The sequence below is a fragment of the Sus scrofa genome, chromosome 5 (genome assembly GCF_000003025.6).
Source record: "Sus scrofa isolate TJ Tabasco breed Duroc chromosome 5, Sscrofa11.1, whole genome shotgun sequence".
NCBI lineage: Eukaryota > Metazoa > Chordata > Mammalia > Artiodactyla > Suidae > Sus > Sus scrofa.
The window spans coordinates 101,488,553-101,508,046 of NC_010447.5; the positions used below are offsets into that span (position 1 = coordinate 101,488,553).

At 41.7% G+C, this 19,494-nt stretch overlaps 1 protein-coding gene across 1 annotated transcript in view; it reads left to right on the forward strand.

The window, feature by feature from the left end:
- PPP1R12A (protein phosphatase 1 regulatory subunit 12A) overlaps positions 1,730-19,494 on the forward strand; it is a 149,175-nt gene continuing 131,410 nt past the window's right edge. Inside the window, 1 exon segment of the mRNA XM_021092811.1 lies at positions 1,730-2,234. Coding sequence (XP_020948470.1) covers positions 1,998-2,234 — 237 coding nt within the window. The 5' untranslated portion in view covers positions 1,730-1,997.

A 19,494-nucleotide genomic window follows, 5' to 3' on the forward strand; every position in this document is an offset into this window, starting at 1 on the left:
TTTTAAGAGCTACCAAATAGACCATAACATTCTTGGGAAACAGTAAAGATAAGCTGTCAGTTTTTCTAGGTAGATAGAAAAGCTGACAAGGCAATCCTCAAATTCCTTTCTTTTATTCTTCGAACTGTATTCCAGAGTTTTTTAAGTGGATAGGAATTTTGAATTTTAGTGCTAAGAATTCTCCAGCACCTAACACCATTGTTATTCAAGGGTCTGATATCATCAGACCCTTTTATGCATGTTACACTCACTTCAATTTGTCCAATATTTTCAAGGGAAATATTTTTACCCTTGTTTGGGCTATTACTTCCCTGGTAATTGGTGTTCAGAAAATTCAGCATTACAGGCAGGTAATCACAACCATGTTAGAATTATTTTTTATTTATCAATTTGATAAGCTGTAATGTAGTCCTCTGGAAGGTAAGAGAACCTTAATTGTTCACTGCTGTATCTCCAGCATCTGGAACAATGCCTGACCCAGTACAGGTGCTATCTGCTGATGGAATCCTAAATCCTGCTGCAAAGAAAATTAGGTGAGTCAATTAGTTCTTTGGGACTCAGTCTAGATGATCCCTCAAGTTCCATTTAATGTTAACCTTTTATGATTTATTCTGGCTCTAAATGCTGTAGAAAACTGAGGGTGAAAACAATGTATTGTTTAGGAAAATGTCAACTGGTGGAGATTATAAATAGATGGCTCAAAAGACAGTATTTGTTACAAACCGTGTGTGTGTGTGTGTGTGTGTGTGTGTCATACAAGAAAACGTTCACCAGCCTTTTTATGACGATAAACTATAAAATATTTTTGATCACGTGATCTCAGGTGGTTTAAATACGTCACTGTATCACTAGTGCTTAGAACAATGACTGGCTCATAGTAAGTATTCAATAAATACCGGCTAAATCAATTGCGTAATATTAACATTCCTTTTGAATTCTAGAAGCAGCTGGGTCTTTAGCCATCCTTAGAAAGCGATAGAGCAGGAACCAGGAATCCCTTAAAAGGTCAGGACCAGTAACAGGCTGAGCTAAGTTCAGGAGTAGCACCAGGGAGGATGAAAGCGCTCAAGGAAGGGACAGAGGACCCAAAATATGCTTGAGACAAAAACAGAACCAAAACCAAAGAACCCCAACCCCCAGGAACACATCAACAACAAAAAAGCGTAAGCGGAAAGACGTTTCTACAGCGAGGCTGGCAGAAAGCCACCGCAACGCCCGCAGGCCAACCCTCGTCGCCAGGCGGTCACCTTGCGCTGAGATCTGGACAAGCACCACCAAAGCCCTCGCTACCCAGACCCCGCTTTTAGAAGGGCCTCGGCAAGCTCATCGGGGTGCCTGAGAAAGAGGAGGCACTAGCGCTGGATTCGTGACCTCCCTCTCCTCCATTCCATTCAAATAACGCAACCAATAGGCAAGCCCTCCGCCCTGAGCAAGCGCCCCGGCGGAGCCGAGACAGCGCCGGAGGCAGGCCCGCTCCCGGAGCCGCCCCAACGCCGACGGCGGGCCTCCGCAGCCCCGGCAGCCCTCGAGGGGCCGGGCGCCTCCCCGCCCCGCCCCCGCCCTTCCCGGCCGGTCCCAGCCCCGCAGCCCCGGCCGCCGGGGCCACGCCCGCTCCCCTCCCGCGGCCCGACCCCCGCCCGCCGCCGCGCGCCGCCGCGCTCTTCCTGGGGCGGGCGCAGGCCGGCGCGCGTGCGCACTGGGCGCCGGGCGCCTCCCTGCCCGGATCTCGCGAAGTTACGTTAGACGGGCCGCCGGGACGGACGGGCGGCCGGGCCGGGGGCGGGCGGGCGTCTGCGGTCGAAGGGAGGTCCGCGCGGCCGGGCGCGCCGCCCCAGTGCTCTGTGGGATACTGGCAGTCTCGAGCGTCTCCGCCCGGTGCCCAGCCCGCCGCCGGGCCGCGCTCGCCGGGGCAGCCCCACGCCCCCTGCCCGCCGCCCCTCCGCTCGCCGCCTCCCCCGCCCTCCGCGCGCTCGGCAGACCCGGCGGCAGGAGAGGGGATGAAGATGGCGGACGCGAAGCAGAAGCGGAACGAGCAGCTGAAGCGCTGGATCGGCTCCGAGACGGACCTCGAGCCCCCCGTGGTGAAGCGCCAGAAGACCAAGGTGAAGTTCGACGATGGCGCCGTCTTCCTGGCCGCCTGCTCCAGCGGCGACACGGACGAGGTGCTCAAGCTGCTGCACCGCGGCGCCGACATCAACTACGCCAATGTGGACGGGCTCACCGCCCTGCACCAGGTCTGTGCGCCCGGCGCCGGCCCCCGGCCCCCGGGTCTGCGCCGGCCTCCGCCCCGGCCTGCGCAGGCTGCGGGCGGCGGGAGGCTCCCTGCTGCGGGGCGAGGAGGCGGCTTCCCGCGGAGGAGGAGGGCCTGCGCTCGAGGCCCCTTCCGTCCAGCCGGTGGCGGAGTGGGGGAGCCGGGCTGTTTCCGGGGCAGAGGGGAGAGGGACGGCGGGCCGCTGGGGCCCCGGCCCGCTGGGGACGCGCCCTGGGCTCTGGGGCCGAGCCGGGGAGGCTGTGCGCGCCTGGGCCCCGATGTTAGCGGCAGGCTCGGGCGACCGGGGCCGCCGCGGCAAACCACGAACGGGGGCATTCGGGGCCCTGGGATGGGCGGACGCCTGTGGCTTGTAGGTGGGCACGGAATGTATGGGTTTTAGGACTCGGTCAGGGCGGTGATGGTAGTCGCAGGAATCGAGAGCCCCGAGCCGGGCGCCCCGAGCGGGCGGTTTCCTGTTTTCCCCTTTATTCCCCTCGGTCACTGGGGAGGGGGTGCGACGAGTTGACGGGCACCGGCTGGAAGGGAGGACGGGAAGGTGGGCACGGGAAGGAGGCCTCCTCCGGGGCTCGCCCCTCGCTGGACGGGAACGTACGGACAGTCCCTGGGAGCAGAGGTGGCCGCAGTGTCGGAGATCCTGTGGCCCCAGGTCCCAGGGTGTGCACTGGGGTTGGAAAGAGGAGAATAAGTACGAAGACACTCTTTTCGGGGTCGGCTCCCCAGCTCTGGTTTTTCTTTTGGGGGGTGGGAAAAGAGAAGGCTGGTCACAAACTTTTCTCAAAATGGATGCTTTGGGCATGTTAAAGTTTTATAGGAGTCTGATTGGGATCGCTCAATGTTAGCCAAATAAGGAGAAACTATTGGCAATCCAGAGATAATGTTGCTTTGCCTTTAACAGGCCAAAAGCAACACCACCACATAGAGTTCCGCATAAAAAGCAATTTTTAGTGATGGAAATAGATGTCAAGACATAAACTCTTTATATTTTCTCAGTAGGCACCTTGGAATTACTAGGAAACGACTTTACAGCAGTAGCTTCCCTTACAACGAGGAGACTTGGAAGCTAACCCAAAGTTGTCTTGGTTATATGTGTAAGATGGTAGTTTTTTTGATTAAGACAAAATTAATTTTGTAACAGGAACTTGTTTGGGAGGTGGAAAATTAGGGCTTTGTATTTCATACATATTATCTTGCTGCCTTTTTAAAAGAGGTGTCTGGTGGTGGTGGCATTTTTCCTGCTTCCTGTTTCGTGAATGATGACCGTTTTAAGTTTTATTTGATTGAATTCTCCTATCAAACTTGGCTGGTAGCCTTTGTTTACGAAGTTGACTGGATGAACTATAATGACTGACAAATTGCAGGACAAATCTGGAATTTGGAATGTGGCACCAGTAAAAGTATAGGAGGGCCTTAAGCTCTATATCTGTTTCATTAATTTAGTCTCTAATGTATAGCAAACTTTTTTTTGACTGAGGTTTATTTTAAGGTGTAGCATAACTGAGATTCTAGAAACATGGTGTCGAGAATGAAAGAAGCTTTTGGTATTAGAAGTGATAATTATGTAAGATGAACCTTTACAAATTTCTTTCACATGTAATTTGCATGGTTTAGTATGAAATTGATTTGGGAAGACAGATTTTTGTATGCTTGAGGTCAGATAGGCAGATAGTGGTTTATATCAGTAGGTTTGATTAAAATTTTCATATAGAAATGTGAAGTTACTATGGTTGTTGAGGAGCCCAATTGTATTGGCCTGGAGGAAAAGGAAAAATTTTAATGCTTATATTAATTATTATTGGCTTAGGTAGAAAGAGAAAATACATGTAACAGGTTTATTAATTTTTTTTTTTCCTTCTTCAAGAAGTTTTGGACATGTTGCAAGAATTATCAGACTTATCAGTGTCTTCCTGGTTAACTGAATTCAGTGGTTTGGCATTATACAGGTGTTGTCTTTATTTATTTTCCTTTTTAATTGACAAGCGCTTAAGCAGTAGTTTCCAGGTTTCTGCATAATCATTTACATAATATCTTTTTGTAATTTATTTGCACATTCCTTAAGTCAGTAATGTCAAAATCTTTAAAATATCAAGCATTCAAATTTTTATTGTGTTTTCTCCATCCTCATTTCTTGTTTATTAACTCTTGTACTTTTTTGCCATTGTGACAGAACGAGGAGTTCGCTTTGGGCAAATTCAGAACAACGGATAGTGAAAGGTGATAAAACTATTTTAAAAAGCATCACAAGAAAATTTTAACCTTAAAAATGTCTTAGATATTGATTGTTTTAAATACTTAAATTACAAAACCTAAAATAGACCTGATTGGGTGAATAGTCCTTGAATATTTTTTATTTAACCTCTCAAAAGTTCATAGAATAGCTAGAACGTTTTTAACCAGATTAATTATCGATTAGTCTCTTGGAATATTCGTTTACCCTTTTGGTTTTGATCAAGCATCTTAAATTTCACTGTCAAGAGATAAGTTTTATGAACTTTAAAACCCATAAATACTCTTCTCAATCTAATATTTTACTTCCATTTTAATATAAACAGCTTGCATTTTTAAAAGTTTCTTTAATTGGTTGAATGTTCACTCATTAGAAGTTAAGAAAGATAGTTTTCAGCCTTTTTTTTTTGGTGTAGAAATTGTCATTCATATGGGAGAAAAGCAGTGTTTCTAAAACCTCTTCCCCCTTCCCACCCCCCTGACCCTCTCCATCCCTTCTGGTAGCTAGAAAACAGTACCTAAGTTATGATATAACTTCTGATATTCTAAAACTGAGGTCTAGGGTAGATTTTTATTTTTATGAGTGGGCAATAATCGGCTCTGATCAAGAGCTACTTAGAGTTGTAATACTGTACGGTATGTATCTGTATTTCAGTATGCCTTATAAAGATTTTAGGACATTATTAATAGTTTTCTGTAGAATGCTTTATTGCTGATTCTTACTGATACTGGTGTGCATAAAATATAGGACTGAGAGTTCTTCCAGCATTTGAGTTTAGCTTTTTGATTTTGTAAAATCTTACTACTTCCTCTGTGCCTGTGACTTCCAATTGAGTTTCCACTTCTCACATTTCTACAGCGCTGCAATCCCTCATTTACTTGCTGATGATGAAATGTTGATTTAAAATATTCAATATATTGTGGTTTTTTTATTTAAAAATATATCTTCAAGTAATGATACAGTAAGTAGAGGTCCACCCCCTTTGCCATAGACTAGCAACTTTTATTTATGTCAATATCAGGAATTTTTTTAAATCCAACCTGAAATGAAACTTTTTTCTTTGTTTCCCAAGCCTGTTCTTCTCATTGATGCCTCTGTCTCTGGTAATGATGCCATTAATTTCTGGTTTAAGCTCTGGAGATTTTAACTGTTGTTTGCTCATCCCCCTGTCTACGCATACCCAGGCAGCCCTCACAACTGCCTTGGCGTCAGCTCTTTTCTTGCCACTCTTATTATCAACCTGGGTCATACCTTTCTTATTTCTATCCCTAGAGTATAGTAATCGCTTAATTGCTTTTCCTGCCTTGCCTCTCCCCGGTCCAGTCCAGCATTCATACTGCTCTCAGATTAATCTCTTAGTATCATTTTGACTCCTCTCCATAAATTCAGATTTAAAGTGTTTGGCAATTTAACCTGTACTTGATATCTCTCCATTGTATTCTATCTGGTATTCTTTCTTATTTCCCTGTGTATGGCCATGCTTTTTCTACCACTAGAATATACTCCCGCCTTCGTTGCCAGTCAAAATCCAGGTCATTCTTCAGGCTAACCCATGCCATCCGGAAAGGATCTTTCTGTCCTTTGAATTTGTGTTAGACTGTAGCACTGGAGAGACTCTCTCCTCTGGGGTGTTCCTTTTACCTTTCATTCCTTTAGAATTAAAGTGTGGCTGACTTACAGTGTTGAGTCAGTCTCTGCTGTATACCCGAGTGACCCAGTCACGCACCTGTACACGCTCTTTTTCTCACGCGCGCCTCGGTCAGGTTCTGCCCCAGGAGACGGGAGGTAGTTCCTGGGCTGTGCAGGAGGACCTCCTTGCTTATCCATTCCACGTGTCGTAAGTTGTCATTTTTACCTTGTATTTGGCCTCATTGGTGCTATTAAAACGCTTCTTGCGGAACAGTGTGTGTTTTGGGTTTGTCTCTCCTGGCCAACAGTAAGGACCCAATCTTCCCCATTTTTGTGTTTCCAGAGCCTGGTAGGTGCTCACTGAAGATTTATTGAATTTTGTCTTTTACCTCGTGTCATAGAGACAAGGTTTTGTATTTGTACGTTTTGAGATCAATTGTTAGAACAGTCACACCACCCCTCAGGTATAGCAGAACTTGCGGATCTTCTGTGCAGATGCTTTCAATGTCTTGAGATTTTTGTAAAAATTCAGTATTACTTCCTTCAAATTAAAAAATTCTAAATCAGTTGAACTATTGAGTGATAGAAAAACATTCACTTGAGTTGTCAGTTCATCTGCTGCCTTCTTGATAAAGGTCGGTCCTAGTTCCTATAGAGGAATACGGAGTATCCCGTGTTCTGTGCTACTGTAACTTTAAAACAAACTTTTCCTTTTCTTTCCGGTACAGACAGACTTGGAGATAAGTTTACTGTTACATCCTTTGGCTCTTAAAATATAAATTTTTTCAACTTTTAAGGGAGCCGTTTGAACCTCCTTTGAAAAATACGTGACTCCTCTCTTGTCAGTAAAAGGAATACTTCTGTGCAGTGTTTTCTAAGTGCTTAATCTTCTCAGCCAAGCCATTTCCAATGAATCATAATTTGAAATGGAACTCTCTTTTTGAAGTGTTCTAATGGGGCTGCTTAGAGTCTTTTCCAACCCAGAGGAAAAGATGCTGGAAGCAGCTGATACTGAGTCTGGTTAGAGAATAGTGTAATTGCTCTATGTAAGAAACCTCTTTAAAACTGAATATAGAGTTTATAATTGTTCACTTTATTTTTTCTTTTTGGTGGGAGATGTTAAGACCTTGGAAGAATCTATTGGATCCCTTATAATTAATATTAAAAATCTGTGTTGTAAAAATGTGTGGTATAAATTATTTTCTCTACGTAGTTTTATTTAAAAAGCTATAATACTTTGTGCTGATAGTTTTTATTGAAATCATCCTAACCATTAAAAAAAAAAAAAAAAACACTAAATAAACAAAACTTCTAACCCCAAACTGGCCCCACACTTCTTGCAGATGAATGGACAACCCTAGCCATATACGGGGTGTGCTGGTAGGCACCCCGGCCCACACTGCTGCTCTTACAATGCCTTCTCTGCAGTTGCTGCCTTTGTGCTTCCTGGCAACAGTTTTGTGGTCTTTGAAGTGTCATAACCAAGAGCATCTTTCGTGTGCCCCAGCTACAGTGTGATTGCAAGCTATGACTGAGCACTTTCTTATATAGCTAGGTAGAAACGGTAGAGGGATAGAGGAAGCTTTTTTTCACCGTTTGTGAATGCATTTTACGTGACCGTTCACGTAAGAGATGTACTTTAAAAACTATCTAGTTTAGATAATTTAAGAACTATAACTGTATAGAAGCCTTTGGAGGGAGGTGAGATACAGACCATTGTTTTTTACTGCTGTAATATATTACTTCTTAATGCTTCCTGAAGTTGTTATTTTCATTGCCTTTCTCCCTGCCACAAATTGTGATTTTTCACCCCACTTTTCTTGTGAAAGTTTGTGGGGTTCCACAGTCGGGGTGGCAAAGGGGTGTTGGTATTTTGGTGTATCTCGCTCTTGGAAAGGTTGAAGACCCCAACAGTCATTGTGAGTTTGTTCTAAGCTGTAGTGGGTACGTAGTAACCATAACTTACCGGTGTTAGGTTGAGGAGAGGGATTGGCTGACGGTTTGTTATGTGTAAAACATCATGGTAGATCATTTTAGAACCAATATCTCGTTTAATTCTCACGATATCCCTTTTCCCTTGCTCAAGGTTACTGAGATAATAAATGGTAGAGCTTGGTTCTAACGTAGGTTTATGTGATTCGAGAGCCCAAACTGAACACCATGCTACTGCCTTTTAAGTCTGAAGAAGAAGGTGTTTTTAACTCTTTCATTATGGTTGATATAGTTGGGAGTTTCTGTGTTCATCAGCAGAGATCCCATGAGACATAGACACATAGATAAAATTTTTTCTTCATCTACTGACTTTCTATGTAATTGAAGTGCAGTAATACTATACCTAAATTAATCTCAAAATCTGTCCTAAATTTTAGGAACTGCCAGGATTGTTTTTGATTGACCATTATGTGCATAATATTTGATCAAGTGCTTTGGGAAGTTACAAAGGAAGTTATAACAGCAACAGAACTCTGCTTTTTTAGGACAAAGTTTATTTATTCTTTGAACATCTTCATTTTTCTTTATCCTGAAAACAGCTTATATGAATGCTTTAGGCATTTTTATACACATTTATAGTGTTCTTTATACACATACACACTTAACTTTTTCAATGAAAAGATAAAAATTATAGGTAAACTCATCAGTGATAGTGAAAAAAGGAAAGCAAGCAAGCTCTGGCTTATCACCATCATTTCACGTAATCTTTTGAAATTTACTTTCTGTACAGTGATTATCGATATTTATAATTAGGACTCGAGATGTTACATGAAATACTAATAAAGTTACCAGAATTAACTTCTGAATTAGTAAAATAAACTTTTTAATGTTAGTCTTGTTCGATTTTAATTGGAAACCTTTCTTTAGGAATATCTAAGTCCTAAGAATATTTCATGCCCTAAATCATTTTGCAGAATTCATCCAAATCATATATCAAGTCTTACCTTGAAGAAGATGGTAGAACTCTTTTTTCTTTTTGGTGGTCAGTGAGAGCACCATTTGAAATGTGATGTACTTGTTGCTCCTCGGATCATTGGTTGCCAGAATTTTACACTTCGTGGACCAATAAAAAATGTTTTTGTTTCAGTGGCTGAAAGAGGGGAACCTCATTTTTGTGTTGTCACGTTAGGACATTAGAAACAAACAACTGGATTACCCTTCTGCCGTCATCATTTCATTAAAAAAAGAATATTTCAACAACAAAAAGATATGGTATCCAAATAAAGGGCGGTGGGGACTCTTACCCATGGGTAAGATTATTGCTGTATTGACCACAGGTGCTCCTGATGCTCTTCCATGCAAGTAGATAGTTCAGAGTGAACGGATCTCAAAACTTTATTCCCTGTGTTCCCTGTTTGATGGAAGCTGCACCGCGTTAGGATACAAGTTGCTGGCCCTCATCAGCCAATAGGGAGCAAAAAAGAATTTACCTGCAGAGATTCAGGGCATCGGTGAAAGCTTTCTTTAGGAACCACTGGTTTCATCTTTACATTTCCGTGCATGTAATCTTCCTCTGGAATGTATCTCCCAGCTTATTTATATTAAGGCACGACTGGAAGCGCAACGTGTGTATTTGCTTGACCACTGGGCACACAGTGATTCTTTCCCTTTTTAAACCCTAAATTTGGCACTTACACACTCCCTGCCGTTGTGAGTGTATCTTATCTCCAGACGAAGCAGTGAATTCCTTCAGGTGGGGACTTTGCTTCATTTCTCTTTAAATCCCTGTTGGTATCCACATTTTGGTTTAGCAGGTGCATAGTAAATGTTTGTTGATTTAAAAAAAATGAACACAAAGTAGACTAATCTTGTGAAGAGCAGAGTTCATAGAGAGCAAAATGGTGACAGTGTGGAAAATGGAACGGAGCTAACAAACATTAAAAATACTCTGATAAAAAAGCTTATACCAGTACCTTGCTTTTATTTTATTTATGATGTAAAAGTAACATTATTACAGTCACAGTTTAGCAGGGTCTTAGGTTTTTTCGAAATGAAATGTATTCCTGATTACCAGTACAAGTAGAATTTGCTCAGTTTATGTAACATACTTTAAAAATGAATTTCTTTAAACAAGTAATTGGGTATTGGTTTAGAAAAAGAATCCTTAGCATATTGTCCTTAGAAGCTACATCATACTTTCTAATGATTTAAATCACCTTTTTTCCTAAATAACACTTCGTTGTGGATCCCTGTAGATGAGTGTTGTTTCTGGCCGAATGCGTGTTTGGGTTGTTTATCTTTGCATTGTTGTGCTGGCTCGCCATAAAAAGACAAAGTTGAGCTCTGTGTGACCGCCCTAAGTGTGCCTGCTCGACTCGCATGCTGCTCCGTGGGTGGAGACATTCCACATCGTATGTGTGGCGGAGGCATGTCCGAAGTGACACTTGGCAGAAACCATGGCAAGAAACGCAGGCATTTCCGCAGCTGCCCCTCAGTGATCTCCTTAAATGCGTTATGTGCGTCCAGAGAGGTGCTCACTGACTAAAAAGTGTTGTTTTAACATGATTATTAACCCATAAAAGCTGAGAATACATGTTTTGTTTAACATGTTGCCTCCCCCCCGCCCCCCGCCAAAATCATAAGGTTGTAGAAAGTTTGTGTCATTTTCTGGAATAATGTATAGTGCAAAGGAGAAATTTGTGAAGTGACACCCTTTTAGAAGTTAACCACATGGGAAAGTATATTTTCCTGGATTAGCTGTTTGCTGGACTAACACACACACATCAGTTACCTTTACTTTGTAGTAAACTCAAGTGTACATATACATTTTATTAGCCTTCAAAATTATTTTAGATGGTTGTAAACGTAATCCATTATTTCTCCCTCTGTTTGGAACATTTCTAGAACTTTTCTATTGGAGCTTCAGCTCCAGAAGGTTCTTTGGAATATCCTCAGTGTTGAGTTGAGTTTGTGTTTTGCTTTTGTTTTCTTTCAGTAGAGTTTTTCAAATGTTGAAAATGATAGTCATTGGAGACAGTCTGGTGAATCAAGTGCATCATAAGTGGTCATGGTTAATAAATATTATCCGTGATTAGATTATGTTTTCGGAGAAACTTGTTTTAATTGGAAGACGATCGTAAAGAGACCATCTTGGATTTTAGTTAATTTTTTGTGCATTATTTGGGCTCAAGTATACTGCACAGTGTCTTTGTGATTAACCTAGGGAACGCTTCATTTGTGTTCCAGATTGTGCCTGAGATAAGTCAGTAGCTTATATAGCTTGTGAATTGACCCATGGTATTTCTTTGTGAATGTTTGTGTTTTCCAAGAAGATTTTGATGCTGCTGTTGCCAGATTATGACACTCCATTTCATTAGGAGCTATCGTTTTTTCACAAAGGTATGTTAATTTTTACAGGTTTTCTTAAAATATTGGAATAGGGAACATATTCAACTGTTTCTTTATCCTTTCCAAGTACATGGAATGATCTGCATAAAAATTTTGCTTGATGGGAGTTCCCGTCATGGCTCAGTGGTTAACCAGTCAAACTAGGAATCATGAGGTTGCAGGTTCGGTCCCTGGCCTCCTTACTCAGTGGGTTAAAGATCCAGCGTCGCCGTGAGCTGTGGTGTAGGTCGCAGATGTGCCTTGGATTTGGTGTGGCTGTGGCTCTGGCGTAGACCGGCGGCTGCCGCTCCAATTCGACCCCTGGCCTAGGAACCTCCATATGCCATGGGAGCAGCCCCAGAAAAGCCAAAAAAAAAAAAAAAAAAAATGGCTTCGTATTCAGATTTTTTCCCTCTCAGAGTATCTGCTGCTATTTAACTCTTTCAGTGGTCTTTTTTCTAACATCAACATGTCTCTAAATTTCTGATTTTTTCCAATGTGGTATACACGAAAATGCCTCAAGTAATTATTAAGCCTTCAGTGCCTGCTGCCCTTGCTTTTTGTCTTTGCCGTCTATCTCCTTTTTATTATTAAATATAACTTACTTTCAAATTTGTGTAGTTTTATATGTATTTTATCCCAAACAAAAATTGAAGGATAGTTATTTAAGTAATTAAAGTGTCTTTAAAAAATATGAAAAAAGAAATTAAGTGCTATTGACATTTTTAGACATTTTAAAATTTTGTACACTGGAGTTCCCTGGTTGGCCAGCAGTTAAGGATTCAGCATTGTCACAGCTGTGGCTGGGGTGTGACCCCTGACCCTGGGACTTTTCTGTGGATAGAGCTGAAACAAAAGAAAACAAAAAACAAATACAAAGCAAAACTGTGATAGACTCTCTTGATCCAACTCCACTCAATTTATAATTTTCTAAAAATGAGATTATATTCTTCCGGTTTATGACCTGCATTTTTAGAGATATCTCTTTGTTAATGAATTGGTTCCACCGTGTGAGTTTGTGTGTACATGTGTAAGTACAAGTGTACATTCTAAAATTTATTTTCCAAGTTGTCTGATGGTGAGTATTTAGTTTTTTTATATCGTTGTATTTTGTTTTTCTTTATGGCTGCATATGGAAGTTCCCAGGCCAGGGATTGATTCAGGGCTGCAGTTGTGGCAATGCCAGATCCTTTAACCCACTGCTCTGGGCTACACTGGGGATCCATCTCACACCTCTGCAGTGACCTGAGCCAGTGCAGTTGGATTCCTAACCCACTGTACCACGGTGGGAATACCTTCAGCATGTTTTCAGTTTCTTTTGATGTGGTAGATATCACACTATGTACGTCTTTGTTCTTCTGTGACACTGTTGGTTCAGATTGTTTCTTAGGGATTTCACCTGCAATTTTGTATGTTTTGCCCAAATAACTTTTTTGTTTGTTTGTTTTGTCTTTTTAGGGCCGCAGGTGCAGCATATGGAGGTTCCAAGACTGGGGGTCAGATCGGAGCTACAGCTGCTGGCTTTACGCACAACCACAACTCTGGAATCCAAGCCATGCCTGCGACCTACACTGCAGCTCAGGACAACACGGTATCCTTAACCCACTAAGCAAGGCCAGGGATCGAAGGCACGTCCTCAAGGATTAGTTACTGATGAGCTATGATGGGAACTCCTTTTTTTCCTCTTTTTAAAGGCCGCTCCTGCCCAGGCTAGGGGTTGAATCGGGGCTACAGCTGCCAGCTTAGGATACAGCCACACTGGATCTGAGCCACAGCTGTGGCAACACTGGATCCTTAACCCACTGAGCAAGGACAGGGATTGAATCCATATCCTCACAGACACTGTGTCGGGTTCCTAACCTGCTGAGCCACAAAGGGAACTCTGTTTTATGAATGCTTCTGTTCAGTTTCTTTTTCTTATCTATTTCTTTCTTACAGAAAAATGTTCCAAGTTTCTCTTTTTGTTCCTTCTCCATATTGTTCATTCTTACAGTTTCAGCTGTTCTCTAAAAAGAGATCGAGTCTCCTTTTTATGTAATCTGTATCTTATTTTTAACATTATCGATCTTCCGTTTACTAAACGACAATCTCAGGGTCATCTTGTGTTTTTTTCCTTCCATTTTCAACATACAGTCAATGTCTCCTATCTGCACACCTGAAAAAAAAAACTTCCCAAAGCCATACTGCCTTTTTATATACTCAGTTAACAGAACTAAAAGCCCGCTGTGTCATACACTGTTAAATGCTGGGAGGATATACTTTTAAACACATGTGATGTCAGCACTGCCTTCATGGAGTTTAAAGTGAAGTTGCTCAGCCATCAGGAAGGTGCAAATCAAGCCCATGATGAGATACCACTTCACACATACTAGAGTGGCTATAATAAGAAGAAAAGGTAATAACAAGTAGCAGTTGGGTGGGGCCTCAGGGTTGCACAGAGTTGCCACATAACCTCGCAGTTGTACTCGTAGGTATATACCGAAGACAACTGGAGACGTGTGTCCACAAAAGTGAATATGTTAGTGTTTCTAGCAGTTTTATCATAGTAGCCAAAAGTGAGAACAGCACAAACTATTTATCACCTGATAAATGGATAAATAAAATGTGGTGTATTTGTTATTGAAATCAGCACAATAAGAAGAAACTAAGTACTGATACTTGGTGTAACACAGATGAATCTTAAAGACATTATGCTAAGCGGAAGAAGCCGTCACAAATGACTACATATTGTGGGATTCCGTTTATATGAAATGTTTAGTTAGAATAGGTAAATCTGTAAAGACAGATGATAGATTAATGGTTGCCAAAGGCTGAAGGTTTTGAGGAGAAATGGAAGGTGACTGCTCATGGGTATAGCATTTCTTTTTAGGGTGATCCAAAATGTTCTAAAATTAATTGTGATGATGGTTGCACAACTCCGAATATACCAAAGGTTTTTTTTTTTTTTTTTTTTTTTTTTTTAATGGCCACAGCCCACACCACATGGAAGTTCCTGGGCTAGGGATTGAATCAGCAGCTGTGGCAGCAGCGGATCCTTTAACCTACTGTGCTGGGCTGGGGCTTGAACCTATACCTCCACAGCGCCCTGAGCCACTGCAATCAAATCCTTAATCCGTGAGCCACCGCGGGAGCTCCTACACCCAAGCCTTTGAATTATGCACTAGAAATGGGTTATTGTATAACGCGTGAATTAATTTTTAATAAGCTGTTATGTCCTAAAGATGAAATTATTTGTGTATTTATCAGTGTTCACCGCTAAAAGTTGAGGGACTTGCAGAGGCTGTCATTCTCTCCTGCCTGTTCCTCAAGCCCAGCGTAGGCTCAGTGATCATCACTGCAGTCATGACGCGAGGAGGACAGCCAGTCCTTGTCCCGGCCGTAACACAGCTGGCAGGGCTGAGGGTATGTAAATAAATAAAAGGAGAGCACACGTTTCTGTCAGTTACGTGTAGGGTATGTAATGGTTGTAGTCCAGAGTGCTGAGGAGCTTGATGAAGGCACCTCTGGCCTAGACTGGAGGAAGGGCGGGCTTTCCGGAGAAACTGAATGGATGGGGATGGCGAGCGGTTGGCGTGGGGGGTAGACGCAGAGGTGAGCATGCACTTGGCGTCCGCTTTGGACACCTGGGCCACTGGAGTGCTTTTCGCAGGATGTATTCGCTCAGTAAATACTTGGTTTGTGCTTACTGTGTATGTTAGGAGCAGGCTATTTGAATGCTGTTGGGAGAGACAGGCAGTAAACAAACAGTGACAATCAAGTGTGCAATGTCTGCTGAAGGAGATGTATGGCATATTGAGCCAGCCTGGAGGAGAGATGGCCTGCTTACAAATAATATATAGAAATCTTATTTGGAAGTTTCCTCCCCCCACCTTGGACTGAGCCTATTCTCTTAGCTTTTTTGAATGCCAAAAAAAGAAAAGAAAAGAATTTATGAGGCTACAGAAAAAGCACAGAATAAGGATTCACAGATTATTTAGCGTTTTGGTGAGCTGTCATAAAATTCATGCAAAATTTTGTGTTTGTTTTTCTGTGCCTTTTAATTCAGAAAAAATAATTCACTTTTAAGTAAGGTGAAATTTACTTCTGTGGTATTGTGGGGGAGAGCAGGGTATGCACTTTTAGGGGTATGAGGGGTTGGGAGGGTGGAGCACAGAACTGTGGGAAAGGAGTAAAGGAGCAGGCTAGTAACAATCCACAGCTTCTGTTGCCTGGAATAGTGCGCCGTGCAAAGAAGGTCATGGGTGAAAAGGAGAGGTGAGAGTACCTTCTCCCAGAGGATGCTGGATTTTGCTAAGAGTTGTACAGGTGAAGCATTCAGCAATCTCTAACTTCCTTTGGGCTTTAAATTTGCTAAGTTGTGTTTTCAGGGAGAATAAAGGTAAAATGTTAGCTATAATTAAGAAACTTGATACATTTTTTACCTTGATATATTTTCCCTTGATATGTTTTTTCTTTTGCCTAATATATTTTGGTCTTTTTTTCCCCTTTTTGTTCAAACTACTACTAGAGTTGTTTTGCATATTTAAATTTTTTTAAGTTGCATAGTTAATAAGAAAAGCAGCAGCTCTGCAAAAGGTTGTGCGGGTTATTTTGACCATGAGCAAGCATGACTGGGCTTGTTTTAGTGTAAATTAAATAGGACATGGCTATGTATTAAACCTTGACTTAAAGGATCACAGGATTCTTCCCTTTTTAACTCACCATTGACATTTAAAGCCAACGTTGGTGGGGGTGTGGGAGATTACATTTGTGTTTGTTTTACGTATGAAATGGACTGATGGTATATACATTGCTTCCTTTCAAAATACACCTAAGTGTCAAAAAAGTTAGTTTCAAGACAGTATGCATGGTATGATTCCCTTGGGGGTGGGGGAGAATGTTGGTTTGCATAGAAAAAAATCCAAGTTATCTCTGGGAGGGAAATATAGCATATTTTGGATTATATCATCTTTGAATCTTGTACAACAAGCCAGAAAAAAAGTGATGAAGGTGAATGTGAACTGGAGAAAAATACCTCTGTGGCTACTTCCAGGAATGTATTCAGGATTAAATATAGAGACACTAACACAATTAATGAATTTTAGTTCGCTGGTCTTCGGCCGCTCAAGGAAGCTGGTGTGGAGGTGAGGCATTTATTTCTGTGTTATGCCTGTCTTTTCTCCGAACCTTTTAGTTCATAAGGAAAGACTGGTTGTCGCTGTGGTGGACTTCTTGGGAGAGTTTGACAAGTACAGAAATGATTATTAGTTGGATCATTTTGAAGCTTTTGTTAAGTGTACTACACAGAAAGATAAGCATAATTTCCCAAAAGGCAGATAGTTTTGAAAATAAATGGATTTTAAAAGATAAAATTTGGAGTTCAGGATTTTAAACAGTTGTAATGGGAAATATGTAGAGGAAAAAATCTAGAAAAGCAGTTTTATTACATTGAGCTCTTTTGCCTGTTTTATATGAACATGAAAGACACTTAATGATGAGTATCAGTTTTAAGAATGAATTGAAAAATTGGCCACAGATTTCTCGGAATAGAATCAAGCATGTTGAAGCCCAGAGTTGTATGAGTTTTGTGAAATATTTCTGAAGACAATGAAAAGGGGGCTTTTAAGAGTTGTAAAATGGAACAAGAAAGGAAAAAGGAAGGAAGTGAGGCACAGCAGTTCATTTACAAGCGCGTTTGTTTAAAACGGGCTTCTACTCTAAGTGGCAAAATTCCAACACACGGTGTTAGACAGCTGGTTTTAGAGGCGATTGTGTTGATCACCAGATGCCAGTTGGCGTTTTCTGAAAACAAGTTTTATGTTGACCTGTCCTTACTTCCTTTTCTGACAAGGTTGCTAAGTTCAAATGAGGCAGATTTGCTAACCTAGTATAGCTTGATTTGTAGCAAAGCACTTGGACCAGCTCTCGTGAGATCTGAGTGGTTAACCTGACAAAAACCTGACGTGACTATTAGCAGGATTAGATGGATTAACCGCGGAATGAACCGCTGTGCGCACGTCAGCCTACGGATTGATCACTCAGTGTTAACTCAGAGAGAAGACCCAAGTGGTGGACCCTGTGTCTTCTTGACTGTGTCTTACTCAGCGTTTTAGTAGGTAAAAGTGTAGAAGCTGAGAGAAAACTGCAGAAAGCATGAGCATAGCAGGTTTTAAGCGATAAAATGAGATCATGGGTATTAATGTAAAACTGCATTAGAATGTTGATGACTATAGGTTTTTAGAGACCGTCTTTGACAAATTTGAGGAAAAGTTTGCTAAAAGATTAAAAGCAAGCCCAGTGTCAGACAACAATGTAATCATTTTAAAATACACTGATTCAGGGGAGTTCACTGTGGCACAGCAGAAATGAACCTGATTAGTATCCAGGAGAACACGGGTTCAATCCCTGGCCTCACTCAGTGGGTCAAGGATCTGGCGTTGCCATGAGCTGTGGTGTAGGTCACAGACAGCTCGGATCCTGCGATGCTGTGGCTGTGGCTGTGGCTGTGGCCGGCAGCTGTAGCTCCGATTCTACTCCTAGCCTGGAAGCATCCATATGGCGCGGGTGCGGCCCTAAACAAAAGCACTAAAATAAAATATACTAATTCAGTGCAAAGCTAAATTAGTATTTAGCCTAGATTAAAAAAAAAAAAACAAAACACAAAAACCGTTCCTCAATGCTGACATTACATTTGTAAAACTGTCTAGTTCTGCACTTGAAGATTTGTCTGCTATTTTAGCAGATCTTACCAATTACAGCCTTCTTTGACTACCCACCAGTGGAATAAGAAATTTGTTTCTAGAGAGAAAAGTCTGTAGTCCAGTCTTTTTTTTTTTTTAGAATCGTTAATGAATTCATACACAATTATACACACACACATAAACCCTGACACCCCCAAAGTCATCAGCTCAACTATTTTGAGTCCCTTGGGCGTTAAAAAAAAAAAAAAAAAAGTCTGGTTTTCAAAGCTTCTTAACCCTTAGTATTTGACCAACTACTAGTAGGAAAATGGTCCAAGGACCTCTTGCACATATTAGGATTCTTTAAGTAAGAAAAGCCCATTGGAACTGGCCTAAATAAAACGATTCACTGTAAGATTATAGAATCTGGGCTCTTAGAATGAATTGGTGCCAGGGAATTTTTGCAGCACAGGAAGTCCTGGATCTAAGTTTCTCATCATTTCCGACAAGTCTACTTTATTCTTTTTTCAGCAGACCCTATTACTTGTTTTCCCAGTTCAGAAGGCAAAATCAGGGCCAACACGGTTTCAGAGCTTACATTCTGGTCTAGATGTCCAGAAAGATGGCTCTCCTTCCGAGTTCTGATTCCACATCCTGAGGAAAGGGGCCTTATGTTACTCATCTGAGGTTGTCAGCAGTGACTGATGGGGCTGGGTCCCTCTGAACAAGGGGATGAGGAAGACGTAAAGCTGGAATTAGTGAGTTCATAAAGAAGCAAAATCAGTTGTAGAAATACATCGTCTATAAAAATCAAAAGCATGAACAAGTACTCAGTCTAAATCACAATTCTCAAATCTTTCTACTTCGAGGCCCCTTTATGCTCTTCAAACTTGAGAACAGACTACACCAAACGGGGCAAACAGAACTGGGGAAGTCTGAATGAGATGAATTATGCCAAGATCAATGTCATGGGTATCATATGACTGTATGGTTTTCACAGAATTTTACCATTGAGAGAAACTGGGCAGAGGAATATCTCTGGATAAATTCTTATAACTATATATGGATCTACAGTTATTTCAGTAAAATCATCATATTAAGATTTTTGTTTATTATTTTTTGTCTATCTTTATTGTGACGTAAAAAACAGTGAAGAACCTAAAGATCTTTTTTATGTTGGCTGCCTTTTTTTTTTTAAATTAATTTTTTTTTAGGAGTTCCCGTTGTGGCACAGCAGAAGCAAATGTGACTAGTATGCATGAGAATGCAGATTTGGTCCCTGGCCTGACTCAGTGGGTTAAGGATCTGGTATTGCTGTGAGCTGTGGTGTACGTTGCAGATGTGGCTCAGATCCCACGTTGCTGTGGCTCTAGTGTAGGCCGTTGGCTACA